The sequence below is a fragment of the Schistocerca nitens genome, chromosome 1 (genome assembly GCF_023898315.1).
Source record: "Schistocerca nitens isolate TAMUIC-IGC-003100 chromosome 1, iqSchNite1.1, whole genome shotgun sequence".
In the NCBI taxonomy this organism is placed as follows: Eukaryota; Metazoa; Arthropoda; class Insecta; order Orthoptera; family Acrididae; genus Schistocerca; species Schistocerca nitens.
In genome coordinates, this window is record NC_064614.1 from 201362311 (window position 1) to 201388963 (window position 26653).

At 41.4% G+C, this 26653-nt stretch overlaps 1 protein-coding gene across 1 annotated transcript in view; it reads right to left on the reverse strand.

Annotated features, from left to right (window-relative positions):
* LOC126236889 (DC-STAMP domain-containing protein 2) overlaps positions 1-26653 on the reverse strand; it is a 291191-nt gene that overhangs the window by 66131 nt on the left and 198407 nt on the right. Inside the window, exon 10 of the mRNA XM_049946567.1 lies at positions 23776-23940. Coding sequence (XP_049802524.1) covers positions 23776-23940 — 165 coding nt within the window. The remainder of the gene's footprint in view (positions 1-23775; positions 23941-26653) is intronic.

The window sequence follows — 26653 nt, forward strand, 5'->3', positions numbered from 1 at the left end:
TGAAAGTATCTTTAAGATTTTTTACTTATTCCACACCCAAGATTGTTGCACTTTTGGTATTTAGAAGGGAATTAACACTTGTTTCTCTCTCTCTCATTACTTATTAATTATTCTTGTTCTGTGATATGTTCTACATCCTTGAAGTGCTCCTCACTGTGGCTTTATGGAACAAAAACTATATCTGATCTATTGGTGTGAATACAGCATGAAGAGTAACTGTAGCAAGGTGTTCATTTTATTTCTCAAAATGCTGTCTGTTTCGTAAGTAGTTTGATCAGCTGTAATGGAACGTTAATGAATTTATCACTGAAATTCTATATGAGATGAGATACTATATGTAAGGCACTGTTCATCACATCAAATGGTACATTTAAAATTCACATATTTTGTATTCTTTGAGATTTATTTGAGTTTATTACTTTATTTCTCCACACAGAAAGTAACTCTGAGGGAAAGAATAAAACTATATAACGGGTAATGTTTTCTTTCCCTATGTACAATGGTGCCTGTGCAAGCGGGTGCGTGTGCTCATATGTGTGTGTCTAGATTACTACTCCAGCCACATTCCAATTCAAAGTGGTGTAACCTCACAGTACAAGCACAGAAAGTGGTTACAGAAGATGTTGTCACATCCTGGTGTGACAGCTTGCTGTTAAAGTCATTAAATTTATTCATAATAAGAAGGAGAAACGTATGACAGTGTCAACAAAAATGTGGCAGAAAATGCAAGTAAAAGGCAATAACCAAAAGCAGAAGTTGAATAAATCAATAGTATGTAAATTATGGAAGGAGGGATGTAAAGCTGAGTGTACTGAGATTTAAGTATCCATCCCAAAGCAAAAGAAGCAAACTACACACAAGGAATATTCTGTTGACAGTAGTGTGTTATTCAGCATCAATTTCTGTGATATTAATTATGAACAATACAGGGAAATCACAACTTATAAAAATCCCACGCTTTTGCTGTACAAAATTAGACTTTAAAGCTGGCAATGAAACTCTGAGAAAAAATCTATTTTGTGTATTGGAATTGGTTGTGAAAGTTGCCAGACTAAATGAGTCATCATGTCTGAATGAGATCATATAGTTGCAAAAGGCCATACTACATTACATTTTTACCAAAAAGATGAATGATCAGAATTAAAGCTGCCAGTGATTAATTTAGACAACACATGGTTTCATGCTTGCATGAAACCGTGTTTTGTTCAAAGAAACCACTGGCAGCTTTAATTTATTTTGGTAAAGGTCTAGTGTAGTATGGCCAATGGATAAATGTTGGCAAGATAAAATTGTGCAAGGAGTATTAGAAAACAAAAATGCTGGTCAGTGTTTAATTGCTGTACATGTGAGTTTCATTACGCGTACACTCTCTGTTTATAACTCAAAAAATAGAACTTTGGACTAGCTTTCAGAAGAAGACAACAAAAGTTAAGAAAAAATTACATAGAGTCCCAGCTTATTCTACAATTATCATCTAGAAGAAGGGTCTGTTTGATAATGCTCCATATCTAGAGAGCAGAAAAATAAATCAACTTCCTCAATTTTGCTAAAAACTGAAGTAGAGCTCCAACCAGCCAGTAATAACATACAGTAGGAATCTGATCAATGTAAACCTGAACTTGCATTCCTTAAAGAGCATCAACATTCTACAGTTTATTCCACAGACAAAATTTTGCAAGGAAGTGGATCTGTTGTTCTCTGCCTGCTGCCATACGATGCACATGAAATCCCAAAAACTGATCTGGAACCTTGCAAAGAATAAGAAATATAGCCTTAATATATCAAACACCTCATTTTGTTGGTTAAAAATATAGCAGCTATTGCTTTTGCTTCTGTAATATCAGAAGACCAGAGAATAATGGTATGTCATGTTAAAAAGTGCATGATGATTACTAGGCAAAGGATGCTCTGATGGACGAGAAAACTGAAAATATAATAATATCAGTTGATACAGAGCTGAAAGAACAGTTGTTGTTAATGTTCATAACTGAAACAGCAGAAAAAAATCGACGAAACAGGTGTGGAAGACAGAAACATTATTGTGGAAAGTAGAATAAAATGGTCTTGGGATTGCAGCCACATCTCATGGTTAAAATGCTTTGTGTTTTTGACCAAGCACCTGCTAACCGTTGTCAAGTGAATGACTGCTGATGGGTTGCTGGTACATCCTTATATACATACTCTAACTGCCAGCTGTGATGTCACTGTTGCTCACAGCATCAACATTTATGGCCATTGTTATAGCCACAATCGACCAGTGAGGGGTGCATGGTAGAGAATGGATACGCAAAGCCACCAGGTGGGGGAGCCGCTGGAGGAATTGCTAACAATGAACAGACAGGACAGACGAACTAGTAGGGGATGACAGACACAACAGCCAACCAGGACACAACATGATGCAAGCGAGCAAGAACTGAGGTGATAAACAGCAAGACAACAACAACACAGGAACACTCCAAACAATGACAGCACATATCACAACACAGTATGGCCGAGAGGCACATGCAAACTACAGTGTGTACCAGACTGCCAGCATAGAGGCGCGTGGTCACCTAAATACATGACTGCAGGAAAAGTGAATGGCCTGGGGATTACACGTGGTATGGAGAGTGGTGCATTTGCACGACGAGGCTCCCGGAACAGGCCAGAGACCCCTTGTGAGTATCCAGATCCATACTCTCAGGCATGCATTCAGCTTCCACACTCTCTGACACCAAACCCTTCCTCCACGAAACCCATATGTAGGGGTGTAAATGCCCTGGATGATGCTGTGGTGGGTGGAAGGAGAGAATGGAGGGAGGTCCTGTGTCGTTGACTGCCAGAGGTGGGTTGGGAGGGCAGTCCATGGAATCCATCAAAACGTCACCGGAGGGCAGGGCATTGCACGGCACCTCCAATCCTTGAGGATGCACGAAGGAGTGCCAGTAATGCGTGCACGGAGCCATAAGTCATCAGCAGTGAGGCCGACTCGAGGACCTTGTGCACACTAGGAGGAGGCTGAGGTTTGGGGGAAGTGAGGTAACACGAAGGGTTATGAGGCCAGAGTTGGTTATAGTGGCAGCACTTGAGCCCCTTCTGTGTCTGTACCGATGTCACACAGTGCCTATGGGTCACGATTACTGTGGTGGGAGTCAAAGCAGCCTTGCTTCCATTAGAGCAGGCCCACACGGCTGTGCCCAGTAGAGATTGGTTGTTCGTTAACTAACGGGTCCAAAGGAATGGTTCACCAAGATGAACAGAATGAGTGAGGAACGAATTCTAAGGAACAGTATTTCATAATTCACTTTGGTTGTGACTTTCTACTTCTAGTTCATGGGAACAGAAAACAGTCAGTCTTCTTCTCGCAACGGCACATCGGCTGGTCTCGTTCCAGCCCCAGTCCCATTCCCGTCTGTCTCGGTCTTGGTCGCAGCTTTCTACTTATAGTTCCCAGGAACGGGAAATGGTCAGTCTCATTCCCGAATGGCATGTCGGCAGGTCTCGTTCCAGCCTCGGTCCCATTCCTGTCTGTCTCAGTCTCGGTCTCGCTTGGCCAATCTCGTCCTTTTTCGCGTGGCCACTCATTGCAGTTCCACTGCCAACTGCTCATAGTTAGTTCAGCATCGAGTTGTTGTTGTTGTTTGTTTTATCACTTCGCAAGCCCATTCTAGATCTGTTTCAAACCTTTTTTTTAAATCTGAACTTCTGGTTCTATTCATATTCTATTCAGCATCCACAACTGGTAATTAAAATGTATTTTATAATTACATAAATTACATAAAAATTATGTGGTATGTAAGACATACATCTTTTCAGGTAACAAAATGGGTGTATCAGCTTACTTCACCATTTCAATATACAGCAGTAGAAATACTTGTAAAAAGGCAAGATTTTTTGTAATTACACATGCACAGGACGTCGATGTGGCATACACATGTGGCGATTTTCTGTCTTTTTTTTATCCAAGGTAAAATAACATGTTCATTGTTATGGAAGACAGACCGACTTACAAACGAATGAAGCTCGTGCTTTGTAACCGAGTGTATGGTGTCACATTTTGTAAAGAGAATATTTTAACTTCTACAATGTTATTTCAGTGGTACAGGGTGGCGCACAAAAAATTGGCCCTGAGCACTAGACTGCTCATTGTCGCCCACCAATCTTCACCTATTGTTTTGAAGTTGTTTGTGTTAGCTTATTTGTTATTCCTTCACTGCCTAATTATTACATTTTTATCTATTCTGCTCGTAGCAGTCAACAAATTGTGTGTAACTGGCAAGCAGTCTGTACTTGGGGCTGGTTTTTCATGTGCCACCTTATATTATTTCACTGCGATCAGTCACATAATGCTACAGTTGGCTAAACGAGATGTTTTGCAGAATTACGAAAATTACAAGTGTGTGAGAATTGTGTTATGAATAAAGACTCTGTACTCCAGGGGGGAGGCAATTGCTCCCTCTTGGCACCTTCTATCTTCAGTCACCTATGCTACTAATGTTCAATTTATTTTTCATAAGAAGCATATACCAAGCACAATCAATGTTGAACGAGTAAAAATGAACGGTTCCCAGAAAAGAGCGATCACCAGTGAACTAGTTCCCAAGGGTGAACGACTTTGCTAATCTCTAGTGCCCAGGGTGTAGCAATGAGAGGGTCGGAAGTGGGGCTCAGAAGGTGATGGCGTCAGTAGTTGGAGCAGGGTCTGTGGGTGCCACCCATGGAGGTGTTCGGCTAAACTATGACCATCCATCGGTGTGGTGCGATAAGTGCTCAGGAATAAGGTGAGGGCCAATGTGGTGGCAGAGGATTTGATCGCTTTTGTCAGCTGTTATTTAAATGTCCTGACCAGTCGTTCTGCTGTACCATTGGAGGACGAATGGAATGGAGGGGTGCACATGTGTTTGGTACTGTTGGCCCCACAGAATACATGGAAGAAGGCTGCCATGAATTGGGGGCCATAATTGGAGACAGCAAGAATCTGAGACAGCAAGAATCTGAGTCAAGGCCTTGAGTGTGGCATCAGTTGTGGCGGACGCCATGCGCATCACTTACAGGTGTCTAGAGCATGCATCCACAATGAGAAACCACATTGATCCCAAGAATAGGCCCGCAAAATTGAGATGGATGTGGTCCCAGGGCTGGCAAGGCATGGGCCAGGGTGCAAATGATTGCGAACGGCTGGCCTGCTGATGCACAACACTGTGTATCCACGGACCAAGTGTTCAATGTCGCCATCGACGCCAGGCCAATACACATGCCAGCAAGCCAACGCCTTCATACAGGACATCCCCATTGTCCTCTGTGACCAACAGGACATCCGCCCCTGTGAGAGCCTGTGAGAGAGGTGCTGTCAGGGGCTGAATTCAGTTTTCAACCAGTGAGTCAGATAGGTGGACCAATCATGGGTCACATAGTGGGGAACCTGCTGTAGAATGGGGTCCAGTAGTGTGGCAGAGGTGACCTGTGCAGCCATGACAGGAAATCCATCCAGTTTACCTTGGTGGGCCATATCAATGTGAAAGCAGAGTACTTCCTGCTAGTCAAACAAATCAGGCCCAAGGAGAGACATGACAAGGCATCTGCGATAGAGCATTGAGAGGTGGGATTGAAATCCATCCAGTTTACCTTGATGGGCCATATCAATGTGAAAGCAGAGGACTTCCTGTGAGTCAAACTCATCAGGCTCAAGGAGAGACATGACAAGGCATCTGCGATGGAGCATTGAGAGGTGGGCTTATATCGGATAACATAAGTGGAATTGTGTAAAAACAGTACCCAGTACTGGAGACACTGATTAGTTCATTTTGGCAGGTGTGTTTGTGTAGGCCGAATACGGTAATCAACGGCTTGTGATCAATGAGGAGAGTGAAATTCATCCCAAACAGGTAGATGTGAAACTTTTGAATGGCAAACACAATCACCAGAGCCTCTTTCTCAATCTGAGAATAGTTCCTCTGTGCTGGGGACAGCATCTTGGGAGCATACACAATGGGCTGTTCTAAGCCATCCTCATTCCTATGAGCCAGGTCTGCCCCAATACCATAAGCCAAAGCATTGGCCGCCAAAAGCAAGGGGAGGTCCGGAGAGAAGGGAATCAGGCAAGGGACAGACTTGAGCATATTTTTCAAGTGGAGAAAAGCTTGATCACACAGGAGTCCCATCGAAAGGCACGGCACGCATTTGCGACAGAAGTGATTAAGGGGCTGTGGAATGTCAGCAGCCCAGGGTAAAAACTTTAAGTAGTAGTTATCCTTGCCCAAAAAACCTGGAGATCAGATAAATCCTTGGGGCAGGGAAGGGAGTTGATTGTGGCGACGTTGTGATCCGATGGCCAAATGCTGTCTTTACCGAGCCAGTGCCCCAGGTATTCAACTTCCGGTTGAAAGAAACTATACTTTTCCAGCCGAAAGATAAGCCTGCGGCCTGCAGGGTGTGAAATAAGGTACCAAGGTTCCACAAATGCTCGTGTGTTTGGCTGGTGACCAAAAAGTCATCAAGGTAATTGACACAAGCTGGGATGGGCTGTGTGAGCTGCTCCAGGTATGTCTTGAAAATGGCTGGGGCCAAGGGAATACCGAATGGAAGGCACTTGTATTTATATATCCAAAAGGCATGTTGATGACAACAGTGTTTTGGGTTTCCTCATCCGAGGGTAACTGGTGGTAAGCCTCTGCCACGTCAACCTTAGAGAAGTACTCACCACGTGTAAGTTTGCCAAGAAGGTCTTCCTGCCAGGGAATGGAATAAGTTTCAGTCAGGGACTGTGCGTTCACTACTAATGGGGTCACCAAAGCACTTGCTTTCAGGGGCTCAATGACACCAGCAGCCTGTAGTCAATCAAGTTCTTGCTTGACTGCTGGATGTAAGGTCACCAGATTGGGTCAAGCCCAGAAGAACCATGGCTGAGCATCTGGCCGGAGAGCAATGTGCTCCTGGCAGTCTGAAGCACAACCTAAGTTAGACTGAAACAGAGAGGCCTAGGTTGAGCACAGATCGTCGAGGTCCTGGTACGGGATGGCAATGGAAATAACCTTAACTTCATCAGAAATCGAAAAGCCAAACAGTGTGAAAGCATCAAATTCAAAAATGTTTGAATCTGAGGGACGGTCAACCACCAGTAGGGTTAGGAGCCCAGATCACGTAAGAAACAGATTGACCGTCCTTACGGCGAAACAGGCAACCGTAAAAATAGTTTTCCCGTCGGTCAACAGATGTCACAGGCGACGCTACAATGCTAACTGACCTGTTGCGGAATTGGCAACGCTGTATCTTCGGTGACATGAATGATGCTCATTTGCGTTCGGCTAGAGCGCTGCGCGCGAAATGCATTCGTCACACTGCTGACTGTAGCTCATTATCGGCTGTGGTTTTTCCCGAGTTTTCAATCTAAGAATGTAGATTAGCTCCTGTAATTCTACAAACCAAGTTTATTTCTCACAATCATATGCGAAATGAAATAAATGAAAAGTAACACACAAACATTTCTCGCGAGTTACTGTTTAAATGCAGACTGTATTGCAGTCACAAGGGTTTTACACTCGCCTTCCATGCCGTCGATTTCCTCTTTGCTATACAGCTCTTCTGATACGGATTATGGTGGTAAAAAAGATCTCCACGTGCAGGTTAACACTAGAAAGTTTTCAAAATCCGCACTCGGTTATGATGCGAATTAAGGCTGGACATATTTCAGTGACAGTCATTTCTAATTTAAATTCTTTTACTTTGCATGTAACTTATCGTAAATGATATAAGAGTGGCATAAAACGATGAATTTTGGATTGTTGTTGAAAGGGGGCTGCAAACGCGGTAATATACAAGTGAAAGCGTGTTTTTCGAGCATATTTAGGCGGTGTCAACTTTGAAGAGCCACAGACGGCAAACCATAATTAATGTTAAAAATTTACTTTGTACAGTTTAAAGATAACCCACAAATATTGGCAACAGACACAGTTATTACTAGGGATATCCGCACTCGCGCAGACCTGTTACTATAAGTAGTGTTGTTTTCAAGTGAAAGTTGTGAGAGGATTATTAGCGCAGAGATTTAAAAAAATTAAAATAGGCAGCGTCTATAGTTTGCATGTTATGCTCGTTCTCTTCTATTCTCATCCCTTCATTCCAGTATAAACACTTGTTCACAAGTACAAACGAATGGCAGTGAACATTGGCGAATTATCTATGAATACTCGTTTGCAGCAGTGTAAACGACGTTTTACACTCGTTCGCTCTAGTATATACCAGGATTTAGAGGGACCGATGATCTAGCAGTTAGATGACGGCTATTATTCATTTATTTCACTGTTGCGATTTCAGTTCTAGAGCCATTTTCGAGTACCAAGGGAAAGGTCTTGTAAGGTAATGCTTCTTAAATTGTTTACCAAATGTTACCACACTATGCTTTGCATTTTGTTATCCATATGTTAGATTGGTTTCAGTTTTCACATTGCACACAAAAATGCCTCTACACCCAAAATTACGATAGTGAAGTGAATAAACACTTTTAAAAAGTCCAAATCGCAGCAAAGATTTCATTTAAAAATTATATGATATGATTCTTGTACAGGAAGGGCTGCCACGTTATATCGAATATAACATCGACAAAATTTAAATAGGGTCGAATGCTTATGGCTCTTAATTAATTCTTACTCGTAACTGATTTATTGATTTACCTGAATTTAAAATCCACTCGCGTAACCTTTCTTTATCTTTGACGGGAAATCTGAACATTTTTAGTTGAGGATTTGTTTGTCTACTCCTTCCACAGTTGATATACTCATAGGTCCTCGGTATGACGACTCGACCCACTACCACCTGTATGTCAGAAACAGCTGTACTTCACAGACGCCAAATAGTGGAAAGCTGCACACATTTGGCTGATGTTGCCACATATTTCACAGAACGGAGTGCCATCTAGTGGTTGATTCCAGAAGTAAGGGTGTGACGCTGTTGCCGCCTGGTGGCAGTTCCCTGACAAGGGTTGCCTGCTAGACCAAGCGATCGGGCAATCTGTTTCTTACGTGATCTGGGGTTAGGAGCCAGGAAACATGTTTATAGGTGGCCGGGACCGAGAACTGCCCACGGAGGATGATAGAACGATCACCATATGCGACCAATCACCAAAAGATAGGAGACAGTTCTGGGAAACCCAGGTGTGTATATGTTGCCAGATTGATCAAAGAGACGGTGCCCCCATATAGATCTGGAAATGAATGTCCATGTTAAAAATCCATAGCATGAGGAACAACTTCTGTGTCAAAAGGGCATCCAATGGAAAGAGGGCAGAAATGCACTGCAGTGATCCACGTGACCCACGAGGAACTACTGGTGGCTCCGAAACCATAGAGATGTCGAACAAGGAGGAATCTCAATGATGTCACCCTCTGTGGGCTGTACCACATTGACAGCTTGAGGGAGGCACCCGTGGGGAGGACTCTACTGCTGCCATCTATGGCCTCGCTATGAGATGCTCATTTGCCATTTGTGCGATTTCAAAGAAGTGGGCTATGCGCAGAATATCTTCCAGTGAGGGGTTATCAAGAATCAACGCAGCCGTGCAGACCTCTGAATTGGGTGCCAGTTGAACGGCAACATCACGAATTAAGGAGTCAACATATGAGACCTTGCAATGCTGATTGGTGCAAGTGAAGTCACATTTGTGGCTGAGACACATCAAGTCCATGATCAAAGAACGGTATGACTGACCGGGCTGTTTAGGGTACAGGTGGAACTCAAGCCAAGATGCCATAACATGGTATCACTGGGAATAGTAGTTAGTCAGCAGCACACATATCTCGTTTAAGGAGAAAGCCATGGGGTCTGACAACAGTGCCATCTTGCGTAGCAGAAAGAATGGTCTAGTGATGCCCAGGACAAGAATAACTACTGCTGTAGGGAGTCATCTTTGACCCGAAACACTGTGAAATGTTGTTTCAGATGATGCAAGTATATTTCCCAGTCTTTCTTAGCATCGTTAAAGGATGGAAACAATGGTGGACATGGGGAAGGGTCAGAAACTGGGACACATGGGAGCTGGTGCAGTATGGCACCCGCGCCATGACTTTGTCCACCAGCAACTACAAGGATGTTGTAAGACATCTAACTGGCTGGCACTGCTGCTGCTGCATGAGCTGCTGTTGTTGCACCAGGAGACAGACCAACTTAGCCTCCATGCTATCGACCCTTTTACCTCGTCACCAATGTCATAACTGCGAGCGACCAGTGAGTGGTGCACAGCACAGAATGGAGATGTAAAGCTACCAGGTGGGGGACCCATTGGAGGTATTGCTAACAATGAACAGATAGGACAGACAAACAAGTAGGGGACGACAGACACTACAACCAACCAGGACGCAACAGGAGGCAAGCATGCAAAAACTGAGGTGATAAATACAGCAAGACAACAACAACACAGGAACACTCCAAACAATGACAGTATGTATCTCAACACACACTAGAACACAGTATGGCCAAGAGGCACATGCAAACTACAGTGAGTACCAGACTGCCAGGGTAGCACCACACAGCTGCCTAAATACATGACTGTGGGAAAAGCGATTGGCTGCGGACTTCACATGATATAGAGAGTGGCACACTCACATAGTGAAACTCCTGGCACAAGCACAGAGACCCCTAGTGGGTATCCAGGACCATACTCTCTGGTGTGCATTCAACTTCAGCATCTTCTGACACAAGAGCCATAAGTTCACTTGACATTTGTTGTGATCCTTCTACCTCACAATTACTGGATCCCACACCTGAGCTGCAGGCCACCATCTATATTAAGTGTGTCAGCAGTGAGTTTTATTCCAATGCTTTCTTGAATCACACAGTCCCAGAAGCTCTTTGTGTGAGCCATAGCAGATGTTTTGTCAGATTTGATCCAGTCATTGTTTTACATAGCATGCTCAGCTAAAGTGGATTTTTCAGGGTAGTGTAGGTGATGAAATCTCAGGCAGCTTACTGGTTTGTTCTACAGTGTACACTGTTTGTCCAAAGACTGGCACACTCAGAGGGTATCTCATAGATGCTAGATGTTCCTGAGATTTTCTGTGTCTTTAACTAGTCTCAGTAATTGTCGGATTTTTGTCACAGGCTGAAAATCAATTTGATTTCATGTCTTTTGCCCAGGTGGTTTATGTTATACAACATGTAACCACAGCACAGCAAGGAAAAAAGCATTTCTTTTCCTGCTCCTTGTCAGTGGTCTTATTGTGATTCTTGCTTGAGAGCACCTCATTCATTCGGTGAAGTTCTTAAGCCATAGTGGACTGTCCCCATCTGATGGGTGAATCAGCATTAAGTGTTTTACTTACTTTCACCCTATGAGGCACTGTGAAGAATTGGGCAATATAGCTTATAACATAAGGATACAGTCCAGTGACCAGGAATTTTATGCTTCGACCGCTGCTTCATCTGTCACCAAATTTCACCAATGAAAATTTCTTCACCTATTATGGCTTGAACTACCCGCCTTCAAGTCAGAATCTTCCATTGGGGAGTGATCATAAGCTCCACCACCACTACTGCCACAACAAATAAGGCGGAGGATAACAGAATTGAATAGCTACTTGTTCTCTATCTGGAAGCACCAAGATAGGAACATTAAACCACATCTGCTCAAACTCAGCATGAGAGGCAGAATGTTATTATCTTATTGTGCACATACACAAATCACTGATTTAATATGCAAGAGACTCATCAATAATAAGCAGTATAATTGAGACACATACAATATGTCAAAAAATTCTAAGCTTTATCTTAATTAACAACCATCAGCACAAGTTTATTACATTACTCTACAAACATAGTTCTATTACCATTTAAAAATTCCATCAGTGGAAATGAAGTCCCATGCTTCTTGACAGCATAGGGGAACGATGCGGGTGACCCGCACCGCCATACCAGGCAAGGTCCTAATGGAGGTGGTTTGCCGTTGCCTTCCTCTGACTGTAATGGGGATGAATGATGATGATGAAGACACAACAACACCCAGTCATCTAGAGGCAGGTGAAAATCCCTGACCCAACCGGGAATTGAACCCAGGACCCCATGCTCAGGAAGCGAGAACACTAACATGACACCACGAGCTGAAAATTCATTAGTGAATAATAATATTTTTATACCAGGATGGCCTGTAATTTTCTTTTCTGCTGAACTAGTTCCATACTGTGAAAGTTTTTCACTTTTAATTCATCATAAATGTTCATAGATACGTACTGAGGAGTCTGGGAGTATTGCTGTCATCTATGTGATGTTAACATGAAATTACCTTTATTTCTAGTATCGTACATATGTTGGAAATGATTTCCTTTAAATAATTCAGGATTATTGTATATAAAGATAAACTGTCCATATAAATACACAGAATAGTTAAAATATTTAGAATGCTGAACATTTGTCAGCACCTGAAGCCCTAGCTCTAATATTCTACATATTTCAAATAATAGTTCTTGTAGTAATAATATCCTACTTACACTACTTGCATACCGCAAAACAATTGCTCTGTATCTCACAACAGAGTCAAAGTAGCTGTGAAACAGAATTTTTCTTGCGTCCATGTCATTTATGTAGGACAGTATTGTCATTGCAAATGGAAGACTGTTTAATTTGTTTGCCAATAAATTATGGGAGAATGCCATCATAAATTATTTTCTAGAAATTCCTCCAGAATTTTTACAGAGTCTGCTTTCTTAAGTTCTTGATTTTTATGGATAATTTGGAAGTTATTTGACTTTGACTGTTTAGTTGTAAACTATGTTAGATGGGTCTTTATCATGTTTCATTCTAATCTATTTAGATCAGAAAATGTTATGAGTTGTTTCAGGTGTCAGTGACTATATGGGGAATGACTATGGTCTCACTTTCAATGAGTAAAGATACTTTGTCTGCAAAAAAAAACTGAGTGGGATGTCATATTTACTGGTAAAACATTAATGTAAAATAAAAGCAGGATTTGGCTTAAAACGAAGACTTTTGGGGTTCCCCGTGAAATTATTTTGTAGTCTGACGAGCAATTTGCTGTCCCTAATGTTACAACTACATTTTGCTTTCCCTCTGTTACGTTGTATTTGAACCATTTCAAAGCACTACCATTGAATAACAGCTTTTCTATTGTGTACTTAAGAGCATCTTGGAAACATCCTTCTTCAAATAACTGATTAATTGTTACAGATGGGGGGCGCAGACATTTGTTAAAACTGTTTTAATTACTGTAAAGGGTGTTTCATCCCCTCCAGTCAAGTTTTTAAAGGATAATACTACTTTCTCTACGTATTTAGCTTCAGTTCTCTCAGATATAACTATTTATTTTATTTATTTGAGATACATATTCCACAGATCCAGTATGGCTTGATTATGCATGGATGTGGAAGGAGTCAAAGCAGATACAATGATTCAAAACTGGTACAATACAATAATATAATAGATTTAATAAACAATATAGTACAAAAATACAATAGTGATAAAAAACAATACAGATACAGTGACAAAGGAAATAATCTGAATTACTACTCAAATTATTTATCTCTGCTGAAGAATTCATCTAAAGAGTAGAAACATTTTTCCAGTAGGAATTCCTTTAGCTTTTTTTTAATAGCATTTTCTTTTCTTTTAGACACTTTATATTACTCAGGAGTACGTTAAAGTTTTTTGTACTTGTGTACTTTACCCCGGTTTGTACCAGAGACAAAATTTTCAGTTCACAGTGCATATCACCTTTCCATCTTGTGTTATAATGATGGTATGCCTCATTTGTTTCATATTCAGAGGAACTGAGAAGTGTGAAAGCCATGAGTGAGAGGAGATATTATGAGGTAGTGGTTAATATACCTAACTGTTTAAAAAGATTGCGACATGAGGTTCTTGAAGGAACACTACATATAATTCAGACTACTTTTTTCTGGCTTACAATTTTTTTTTTTTTAAAGTGGTGAGTTGCCCCAAAAGATTATTCCATAGCACATCACTGAATGAAAGCAGCTAAAATATGCAGGCTTTGATACGATGATGTCTCCAAGTTTGGAGATTATTTGGATGGCAAATGTTGATCAGCTAAGCTTTTTTAGTGTTTGCTGTGTGTGGAATTCCCAGTTGAGCCAGTTATCTATGTGAACGCCAAGGAACTTTGTGCACTGAATGCTCTGTAACTGTTGGCTCTCGTGTCCAATGTTAATCTCTTCTGGGCTTATGTAACTGGATTGGAACTGCATGTAATTTGTTTTACTGAGGTTTATTGCTAGAGAATTTGCTGTGAACCAGTTCAGAGCATTTGCAAGTGCTTGGTTGGCATTTAACTCTACATCAGTAGAGGTTTTTCTGGCTGTCACTATACTGGTGTCTTATGCAAACATTGTGATATTGCTAGCACTGTTTGAGGACAGGGGTAGATCATTAATATAGGAGAGAATTTTCCTGTCATTCTGTTTCAAACTGAAGGGATGAACATTATCTAAGTGACCACTTACATCAACATCTGACCTGTGACACCTTTTGAAAAAATGCTCTGAAATTTTTTAAGGGTTTACAATTGATTTATCACTTCACTTAATTTTTGAAGCTTTGAGAACTGCCAGCAATGACACCAAATTCAGGTTTTAAGAATGGCCATATTGCCTTTGATTTAATTGTGTGGTTCAGAATGAATTCTTAAGTGTGCCATTTCTTTTGTTACCTTCACCGCACTTCTAAATAGTTTTATGCCGTTATATGAAGTCTGTAAAATCTACATTTGTATTACCTTTCTGTTCACTGATTGTCTTTTTCTAGCACCTGATACTTTTATACTAGCAGTTATCGATTACACTTTGCTTGGCATTTTTACATAGCACACTGTATCAGGCAATATTTTGTTGAAACATACAAAAAGCTATCAAAAAACTGCCATGACTCTTATAACTTGTAACACAACGATCCACTTGCTAGTTTACTTCTTCAGGTCAACAGTAGAACAAGTTTATACTTTCTTTACTGAAGTATTTTGGTGACACACCACAGCACACTTGTGCCCGCCATCCGTCTGCTTCAGCAGACAGCAGATGACAACTTGAGGACAGGCTGTGAGCAAAGTGGGCTAAATAGTGGAATCTCTGTCTGCAATGCACTGCTTTGCTGCAGCATGACTGACAAGCTCGTCCGAGTGAGACAGTGTCTCACAGCAATGTATCATGCTGTCTGAACTTGAAAGAGGGACTTGTCATGAGGTGCACTAATGGTATTCTGGACATGTGCAAGTGCAGAGAAGATGACTGTACCACACTTTTAAGATGAACAATGATTGCTGGCATCCAGAAACGTTGCTAAGCGCTAATGGCAGAGTGTTAAGATGTTTTTCATATCAATGAATTTGCTATTGATGTGTTCATGTCATCCCAGGCAGTTTCACACAATTGGTAGGCTACTTCTGCATCATGGAATTCTTAGTAATGACTGTACCCTAGCAGACAGCATGTTGCATGTTGCCTGATTGCAGTAGACCATCACTTGTGTGTCTGCAAGCTTTTCATATTGTATTCACTTAAATATAGAATCACTGTAGATAACCTTTGAAATTTACAATTCACTACTTTCCTCTCGCTGCACCTTTCAGTTCAGTGAGGTTAATGTGTTCTACAGGAATTGTTTCCCCTGTATCCATTCTTATTGATAAGTAATTTTACTGTGCTAACGTTCCCCTGGTTAATTTTTATGTAATTGTGTTCTATACCAACATAGGAACTGAAAAATCAAAAGCAATTTCTGTGTCCTGTTCGATTTATTCCCACTGACACCTGTATGTACTTATGTGCCACAGGCAGCTTATAAATGCTAGGTTAGTGAGGAATGCATTTCCCACACTGGTGAGCATCAACTGAACCACCTCCATCATCTGGTTTCCACTCACCACACTGCACTACATGCCTACCCCTCAGTCTGCCATGCTAGCAAAGAGAGCAGTCCACCATAGTGTGTCCAGACCCTAGTGAATGAGACAGGTACTGATTGAGGGTAGCAAAGGAAAAGCTGAAATGTTTAACTCTGTTTTCAAATGTTCCTTTACAAAGGAAAACTCATAAGAATTGCCCCAGTTTAATCCATGTACCACTGAAAAGATGAATGAAAGAAGTAATAGTGTCAGTGGTTTTGAGAAACAGCTGAAATTGTTAAAGCTGAACAAAGCTCCAGGCTCTGATGGAATCCCTGTTGATTCAATACTGAATTTGCAGCTGAGTTAGCCCCTCTTCTAACTATAATCTACTGTAGATCCATTGAACAAAAAACTGTGCCCAGTTCTTGGAAAAAGGCACAGGTCACACCATCTACAAGATGGGTAGCAGAAGTGATCCACGAAACTACCACCAAATATTCTTCACATCAATTTGTAGAATCGTAGAACATATTTTGAGCTCAAACATAACAAAGTATCTTGAACAGAATGACCTCCTCCATGCCAACCAGCATGTGAAACTGATCATGTGAAACCCAACTCATTCTTTTCTCACTTGAAAAACTGAAAGGTTTTTATCAAGGCAAACAGGTATATGCAGTTTCTTGATTTCCAACAAGCATTTGACTCAGTACCAAATCCACACTTATTGCCAAAGTATGATCATATGGGGGATCAAGTGAAATTTGTGACTGGATTGAGGACTTTTTGATATGGAGGAGACAGCATGTTATCTCGGATGGAGCGTCATCGTCAGAAGTAACTTCAGGTGTGCCCCTGGGAAGTGTGTTGGGACCCTTGCTGTTCATGTTGTGTATTAATGACTTTTCAGACAATATTAACAGTAAAATCAGGCTTTTTCCAGATGATGCCGTTATCTATAATGAAGTACTACCTGAGAGGAGCTGCATAAATATTCAGTCAGATCTGATAGGATTTCAGTGTGGTTCAGAGATTGGCAACTTGCTCTAAATCCTCAGAAATGTAAAGTTTTTCATTTCACAAAACGAAAAAATGTAGTATCTTACGACTATAATATCAGTGAGTCTCTGTTGGAATTGGCAAACTCATACAAATACCTGGGTGTAACACATTGTAGGGGTATAAAATTGAATGATCACATAGGTCCAGTTGTGGGTAAAGCAGATGGTAGAATTCAGTTTATTGGTAGAATACTGGGGAAGTGCTTATCAGTCTACAAAAGAGCCTGCTTACGAATCATTTGTGTGACCATTTCTAGAATATTGGCGAATTGTGTGGCGCCCGTACCAAATAGGGCTAACAAGGGATATTGAACCTATACGGTGAAGTACAGCATGAATGGTTGCAAGTTTGTTTAAGCCATGGGAGAGCATCACAGACATGCTGAAGGAACTTGTCTGGCAGACTCTTGAAGACATTTGTAAACTATCCTGAGAAGGTCTATGTACAAAGTTTCAAGGGCCAAGTTTAAATCATTACTCTAGAGACACACTACAACCCCCTACATATCACTCACATACAGATCACAGGGATAAGATCAGAACAGTTACTGCATGCACAGAAGCATTCAAACAATCATTCTTTCCACACTCTATTCGTGAATGGAACAGGAAGAAAGCCTAATAACTGATACAATAGAAGGAATCCTCTGCCATGCACCTCATGGTGGTTTGCAATGCAGAGACATAGATGTAGAAGTACAGACCGATCCTGTTACACCACTCCCAGAGGGTCCAGCCCCACTGATGGCCAAACCGCAACCACCCACCCATGCTCACCAACCATGGGGACAGATGGATGGATCCCAAGCATTCATAAGTCACTTCACACAGCTCACAGTTGTTGCCACTGTACAGGTACATGCACCCTCTCCCACTGCCCCCCCCCCCCCCCCCCTCAACTGCCCGCAGCACTGAGCACATTCTGCTGTTCAATACACATGATCCACACCCTTGATTCACTTCTGTAGAGGTGATATTCACAGGCTCTTCCATCACATATGATACAATGCAGTTTACAATTACTGTTGCACAACTGGAACTGTCGATCACCATGGAGGCACCTGAAGTCATTGCAAACCTGATGTAATCCAGCAGATTTAGTGTCCTATATGCCCAGCTCACAGAGTGATTCTCACCATATCAGAATTGCAGTGCTCACATGTCCTATTCTCATTGGAAGAGAGTGCTGACATGTGGCCCTGCGACTCCTCCAGCACCTGTGCAACTTGATGCACCCATTTGCCCACCCATAAGCACGTTATTATCTATGCAGAAGTTTCATAGTGCTGATGCAGTAACTACCACCTCTGACAGGTTTCTCAAAGCCCTCAACCCACACATTGTGTCAGCCCACATGCAGCATTATGTAGCCCATGTGCATGTCTGCACACTCACGCAGACTGCACCAACCCATGCTCCCCCAGCCCCCAAACCATCCCAGACAAGGTACAGCTCCATGATGATTAGGAAGATGGGCAAGCTCACTACTGCTCTGGAGCACATGCTTTCACTGCACACCACACATCTCCTGCATCTGCCTAGCAGTGCTTCTGACTGCCAGAGCGAATGCCTGCACAGGTTCCTGACTAGTTGATGATGGCTGTGGCGTGTACATACGGCCAGTGAGAATCACCGGTACCATGAGCATTTCAGCAGAGATGCTGGTAACTGCCATGGCACAGCAACTGGCAGCAAGTGCACTCAGTTGCTCTGTGATTTTGCAGCACCTGTTTGTATGTGATTGTAGAAACCTCTGCCTCCTGTATCACCTTAACTCCTTGATAAAAGTTCCGACTTTTCCATCCATCTCTGCCCATTATTACCCCTGCTGGCTGCTACTCCCCTTTCACCCTACTCCTCACTGAAGCTAATGACTCAGCCATCACAACCTACTGCACCTACACCTGATCGATTTACCTATGCTTCAATAGAGATATCCTGTGGACCTCTACCATGGCCGACATTTGGACCCCATCTTTGGTGCTGATTTTGTTTTCATTATGGTCTCATTCTCAACCTGACAAGCCACTGTCTTCTTGACACCATGGCCAACTGCTCTGCCCCCCCCTCCCACCTCTTGTTAAATTGAACAGGTCCTCTACTTTGGCTGTTTCACTGACCTCCTTACCACATTCCCCCTACTGACCCACCTGTCTAGTGCTCCCCATGAGGTTCACAATGACACTTGGCACTATACTGCCTCGACACCTGAGCCAACAATTTTCTGGCATCCCTGTCACCTCCCAACAGACAAACGAAGTGCTGTGCATGCCGAGATCACCCCAGGTGTGCTCTGATCCTCAGAGAGCAAAGGAAAGATGGTATATTTACACAGGGACTTCTGAATGCTTTACTCCAGGACAGTGCCCGATTGTTACCCTGTTCCACTTTTCCGCAGTTATAGTGACAACCTGTGTGGTGCAATCATTTTCAGCAAAGTGGACTGCGCACAAGTTTCCACACGGATACCAGTCACCCCTGAGGGCATAGACCTCTTGTGCTCTTTTGGAATGGTTTCATGCCATTCAGCCTAGAAAATGCTGTCCGGATGTGGCAATGTTTTTCCTTTCACCAAATTGGCTGATATCCTGATTTATTCACCTGATATAGTGAAGCACAGATGACTTCTCCACGAGGTATTCTCTAGCCTTGAGGAGGCTGGTGTCATTATCAACCTGGAGAAGTGTGTTTTCAGTGTACCGGAGATTGACTTCCTGGTACACAGGATATTGTCTGCTGGGTCTCACGCCACTGACCAGCAGTTCTGGGCTGTGCCCAAGTTCCCACGTCCCACCACATACAACAAACTCTGAAGGATGCTCAGGGTGACAAATTTTTTCAGGCACTCCCTAAAGGATACCGCAGCAATGTGAATGCTCATGGATGGACTCTTATGGAACCTACACAAAAGGCAACAGGCCCATACCCTGGATGACACAAATGCCAAGCAATGTTGAATGGAAAATGCATAACTTCTTGCAAGCACACCCCTACCCAACTGCTGTAAGCTCCTATGGCTGCAAAATGATGTACATACGGGGCTCAATCTCCGACTGTGTGTGATATCAGGTACCTACACAGTGTTTGCACCAGTACTGAACAACCCCCCACCCCAACGCATCTGCCCATACCATCCTCCAGACCTCTTCCACAAGGTGGCCTTTGAGCACCTGCATGGCTTGGCCCACCATGGAGTCCATGCATCTGCCATGCTCATTTCGGACCATTTCGTTTGGTCCAGTATCCTGGATGACTGCACCCAATGAGCCAGCACATGTGTGTCGTGTGCCAGCACTCTGAAACAGGTAGGTACGTGCAGGCCCCATGCCTCCACCCCACCCCAACCCCATTGCTTCTGCTCCTTGCATATGGATATTGTAGGCCCAGCCACTAGTGTTGTCTTACTATCATCAGCAGGTTCACCCAGTGGCCTGGAGCAGTACCTCTACCCAACATAACCAAGGGCACGCAGAAAAGACCTTTACAGACATGTGGGTCTCGTGTTTCAGGTACCCCCACCACATTGCCATTAACTGCAGGTGGAAGTTCATGTCTTGTTTATTTCAGACCCTTGTACCGACTTGCAGCATGCTCGTGCACTTCACAACAACATAACCACATTGGTGTTTGTGGCGTGGTGGAGAGAGTACACATCCTGCCGCACGGGCCATGATGCTTCTCATACAAGCCCCTGCCTTCATTGCCACAGCCAGTGCTATCCCCCTACTGTCACCACACTGCCACCCGGCACAGGGGCCACAGCCAGCACCCCGTTGCCACTACCATTACTGGTGACCTTTCCCCCATTGAGTACTTCTTGCATGGGGGGATTGTGTAGTGATGCATGATGATGATGTTTGGTTTGTGGGGTGCTAAACTGCGCGGTTATCAGTGCCCGTACAAATTGCCAACCTTTGCTCAGTCCAATCTCGCCACTTTCATGAATGATGATGAAATGATGAGGACAACACAAACACCCAGTCATCTCAAGGCACATGAAAATCCCTGGCCCCGCTGGGAATTGAACCCGGAACCCTGTGCTCGGTAAGCGAGAATGCGACCGTGAGACCTCAAGCTGCGGACATAGTGATGCACTATAGCTTACATGTGCCTGCTGCCCATCTGCTTCTGCAGATGATAACAGCAGACAACATGCAGATTGACCACTAGCAAAGTGGGCTAAGTAGTGGGGGCCTCTCTCTGCCATGCATTGCCTTGTGGCAGCTCTGGGATTTTTCCAGAGAGAAGCTTGAGACAGAAAGAGCTCCCTGATTCGCACTTCCCAGACTGAAGCTGAACAACTGACATGCTTGTCTGAGTGATATAGTGTTTCATAGTGAGTGTATTGCGCTATGTGACCCTGAGGAAGGGACTTGTCATAAGATGCAGTAACAGTATTCTGGACATGTACAGGAGCAGAGAAGACAATGACGGTGAGTACGTGCTGCACACTTCAGCTGAACAATGAATACTGGCATCCACAAACCTTGCTGAGCACTAGTGGCAGTGTGTTAAAATTTTATTCACACAAACGAATTGATACTGATGTTTTCACACTGCCCGCCAGCAGTTTCACGGTCCCAGTAGGCTACTTCTGCATCACAGAATTCTTAGTAACAATTGTATTACAGTGAATAGTGTGCTGCACATTGTCTGATTGCTGTAGATTACAACGTCTGTGCCCACAAGGTTTTCTCTCATATTTGCTTACATATAGAATCACTGCATATAATTTTTGACATTTACAGTTTTTTATTTTCCTTTCATTGTAACATTTAGTTCAGTGAGGCTATTGTGTTCTATAGGAATTATTTACCCTGTGTCCAGTCTTATTACTAAGTAATTTTACTGTGCTAATGTTCCCCAGGTTAATTTTTATGCAACTGTGTTTTGTTCCAATGAAGGAACAGAAAAATCAAAAGCACTTTCTGTGTCCTGGTTCTTTTTTCCCACTGATGCCCATATCATAGGTGGCTCATATGTGCAATCTTAGTCAGGAAAGCATTTCCCACAGTATCATTTCATGCACAGTTTCCTACCACCATATCCATTTATTTTTGGTAGCTACAAAAACAACTCAAAATGATGAGACATCAGTAAATCAATGCAGAATTTTTTTCCGTCATAAAATGTACAGTTTAGCTTGAAATTAAATGTTTGTATCATACTAATTCACTGGATCCTTTATTATGTTTATGTTGAAATCAGGAGTTATCATAATACTTTTCTTTTTCCCTTTGTTAGCTGCTGTAAGACACTCTTTTGTTTAAACAGATATACTTCAGTTACTTCTCTACCTGGGATTCTACATATTGCAATTATTTGAATATTTTGTCCTTCTAGTTCTATATGGCAACTTCCACATTTAGAAAATTAAAATCATTTGTCATCTTATACATTAAGGAATTATTAATACATATGAAGGAGCTTCCATGAATTCTGTTACTTCTACAAAAGCTAGTGTCTACAACATAGTTTTCAGATTAATTAACAATTCCAGTGCAATCTTTTGTTAGGCAATGATGATTTAGGAAAAGGACTGTAATATTTCTCCCTTCTTACAGCAAAATTTGTAGCATGTTTATTTGTGCCACTCTGCCATTTGTATGCTTTGTCTGTAAGCCATTTACGTTGTAATGCACCAAAAATGTGCTTTTACTTTCACCTGTAGTTTTAAGGATAGTTTTTGTTAAGATTTTTTAAAAGTTTTATTTCTTTAGGCAGATTGTTACTTCCATCACTCACATTTTAGCTTCCTTTATCAGTTGTAATTTACACACATTAATAAACATTTTTCTGAATCTGTTCAATTGCAGGCCATCCTGTATGTGGTTATAAAATTGTTGGGGTCTATAAATATTGCTTGCAGCCTATTAAACTGTTCTGACACAGTATTTTATTTTATCTGTCTACTTATTACTCACCAATCCTCTTTTGATAATGACCCTTACTACTACTCTTGATGTCACAAATTCAATGTTACGATCACATTTCTTGTTTCTCTGATGACATCTTCTTGACTGCAGCTTTGAAGTGAATTTGTTCCTACTTACATAAAACTGCTTTGTAGTTAAAAAAATAATTAACTCTTTTCATTTGGTATTTTTTGCTTCCAAAATATATTTCAGATACTTATATAGTTGATGAGTGCTTATATCTGGGTGAACAATGATTTTTCAACTTGAAGCTACAGTATTTTTATGCATAGAATTCTCAGTTGTTAGAAGTTCATTTCCAACACTTTGTTTTGGACTGTGTGTACTACTTTTGCACTTTACGTTACTCCATTTAAATCTGTCTGTTGGTTTTGCACATCGCTTGTTAATTGCTAAGTTGAGATCAATGATTGCAAAGATGCAATCATCTACAATCAGTGATTGTATGCCTCTAAAAATAACAAACAACTAAGTATCTTTACAGCTATGAGATATTGTCTCATTTGCATGGAAAATTCATACCTGTTAAATATTAGAGATAGAAGAGTCTCCTACAATGCCAGACTGCATCCAGCATTAGTGAGCAGTATTATTATGAAACAGATGATGCAGCTCAGTGTATAGTCTTTTCACGAATCAGTTGATTTATAACAGCCATTGGCATATTCAACTTATGTAGGAACAAGGTAAAAATAAATATATTCGATCCTTCACAGCAGGTAGTAGGAATTAGCAGAAACATTTTCTGCTTTTCAAACAGCTCCTAATTTAATCCTGGTGCTCACTGTATGACTACAGAAAAGTTGCTAATTGATTAAGTGTTAATTTGATTACAGAATGACTAAGTACTACAGATGTTTGAGGCATATACTTATTACTATAATACAATAATGGAGTGATTGCCAATAGTTGTCATCAACAACAGTTTTAGAGAAATGAGTCTTACTGAGGAAAATACCTATCTGCATGTAACGCATATAATTTGGTGGTATTGGGTGTGGTAAACATGGTATTGTATCTACTTTGGCATTCACATCAAATGGCTTGAATGCTCCCATTACATTTCTATATATGCTTGCAAGAAATCCTGTGCCTTCGACATTGACGTCAACCACTTGTGGATCTGAAACACCATAAAAGATGACCATGTTATTGAAACATTCTTGTCTAGAAATTCACATTAATTTCAAATATCATCACTATGTCAAAAATTATTGAGACTGAAACATTTTCTGCTTTTCTTTCAAAGCAAATAAATAGTGTATATTTGTTACTGGTGATAGCTGCAGTTAATGGTGACATAATGAATATACGAGATTACTTTATAACTAATTTTTTTAATTAAGTTGGTCAATGCTGTCTTTAGGACATCTATGATATTTACATAATTATCATCAACAGACTCTATTCATCATCCATCAACTCAAATATTTGTAATTTTAATTCAAAGTTGTGACAGATATATGACTGCTAAAACTTTTTAAGAATTTCATCTCATACACATGTGTAGGTTTCTATATGAAGTAAGATGCTATGATAAATAAAAATTTATCATTGTGAAATAAAATCTTCAACAACAAACTCTGACAGGGGTGACTCATGTTCGAAAACTTTCCATTTGAAAACTATATCTTTTGTAATACTACAGTATAAAAAGTATAAATTAATGTCTAGTCTTAAACTACCAGAACAATAGTGTGAGAGACATATCACACATAGAAATAAACCAAATCCAGTTAATTTGTTCATCAGTCCTAAGCTGGCTATTAACCTTTGCAACACCATGGCATTTTCTATAGCATGCACTACTACGGGGGTAGAGCACTTAGTGGCCACCCCACAGAAATTAAAAAATAAACAAAATTCATCAGCTGTTGCTGAAATATATTAAGAACATGGTTTTAAAAATGTTACTGGTGAAAAGTAGGCTCCAGAACCCAAAAATATCTTTTAGCACACTCTTAGCTATAACAACGCACTTTCGATAACATGTACTACTGATTATAAGGCCCCCTAAAAAACATTTTTAAAAATACAAATTTCATTCACTGTTGTTGACTTTTATTCTCAACATACCGTTTAAAGAAATACTGACCTGTAAGGTAGGCCATGAACCTGGAAACACTGAATACAACATTGACTGGGGAAAGTGACTTCTACTACTGAGACTTAAATTTTTGAGTTAGTTTAATTGAAAAAAGTGACTTCTACTACTGAGACACATCTTTGAGTTACGTTTACTTGAAAAAAAAATTACTTCTACTACTGAGACTTCGAATTTTAGTTAAGTTTAATTGAAAAAATTAAAACGTATGGAATCTGGTAGGAGAGTTCATTAAAAACAGTATTTTTTTTTTCAAAATTTAAAAATATAAAGTAAGTGATTTGATCAAAAATATTTTCAAAAGTTGGGCATAAAGTACACAACCCCCCCCCCCCCCCTATGGTACTGCAAGGGTTAATCATTGTTGCAGGTAAATTAAGTAATCCCAAATGTTAAATTCTTCATATTCATGGAGATTTCACAAATTTGTCTGTTTTGGCCACGTTTATGGTGTGGATAGTAGGAAAGTATGTGGCAGGGAGCACTTGGTTCATTGTTTCAAGATTGTTATCACTCCCCTCAGAGGTGGAATGTGTGAAGAACATCTGCTAACATGCACTCATTTAAGCTTTTATTAGCATAATGCTATCTTCATTATGTCCCTCCCGCTTATCATGAGCGATAAGTACTGTAGTACATATTATTCTCTGAAAACTGAGTCCCGAAATGTTGAAGGCCAGTGTCCTCCATGCATTAGAGATATTTCGCTACGTCCTCAATAGCACATTCGGCATAACACTTATTGCCACCTGAATCAGAGACAGCCAATGTATTGAAGGCACAGACCTGTCACCATGGCAAACTAAATAGCACTTTATCACTTGATTATTGGGTGATTCCCTGTCAGCTGATCTGGACTGATGACATTTGCAATCTGGTCCCTTCACCCCTGTTGTGACTCGCTGATCTTTCAAAGTGCCGCTGCTCAGTTATGCGCGTCCTCTACATGCGGCGCTGTCTACCAGCCACGCAGCAGCTGCGCCACCTAAGCGGCCAGCGAGCCAGTGGCCGCTAGACTTGGACTCAGTGCTGATTTGAATGTTACCTTGTACACATGTCTTACTTTGTCTACTTGTTCTGTGACTTACATGTGTTGTGTCGTTTTTGAAATATATGTGTTCAACTTGACATTATAACAATTGGCAACGAGGTAGTGGATTTTTCCTTTTCATCGTTGACCCACAGGTTTCCATGGCTACTTTAGAGCAACTATTGCAAGGTCTCATTGAACAGCAAACACTTCTCACATGGGCAATTCGCGATTTCGTTGCGGCATCAGATGCGGGGTGTTTCTTGTCATTGTCTATACCTCCTTTTCCTCTTTACAAGAAGACAGCGGAAGACTGGTCTGATTACGAAAAACGTCTTCGACAGCACTTCTTGGCATTTCATGTCACGGATGAACAAACATGTAAGTCTCTGTTCCTTTCATGGATTTCACCACAAATGTATCAGTTGTTGTCGCAATTGACTCCTTTGAAAGATCCTGCTTCTTTGTCCTTTGCTGAAATGTGCTCAAATTCTGTCCGTCTATTTTCAAAAGCAAACGCATGTGGTAGCCTCTCGTGTTGCCTTTTATCGCTGTCAAAAACAACCGAATCAGTCCTATCGCGCTTGGGCTGCTGAACTTCACGGCCTCAGTAGAAAGTGTCAATTTGTTACTGAAGTTTACAAAGAATCCTACGCTGATTCCATGGTATGGGATGCCATCATCCAGTCGGCGCCCGACAAA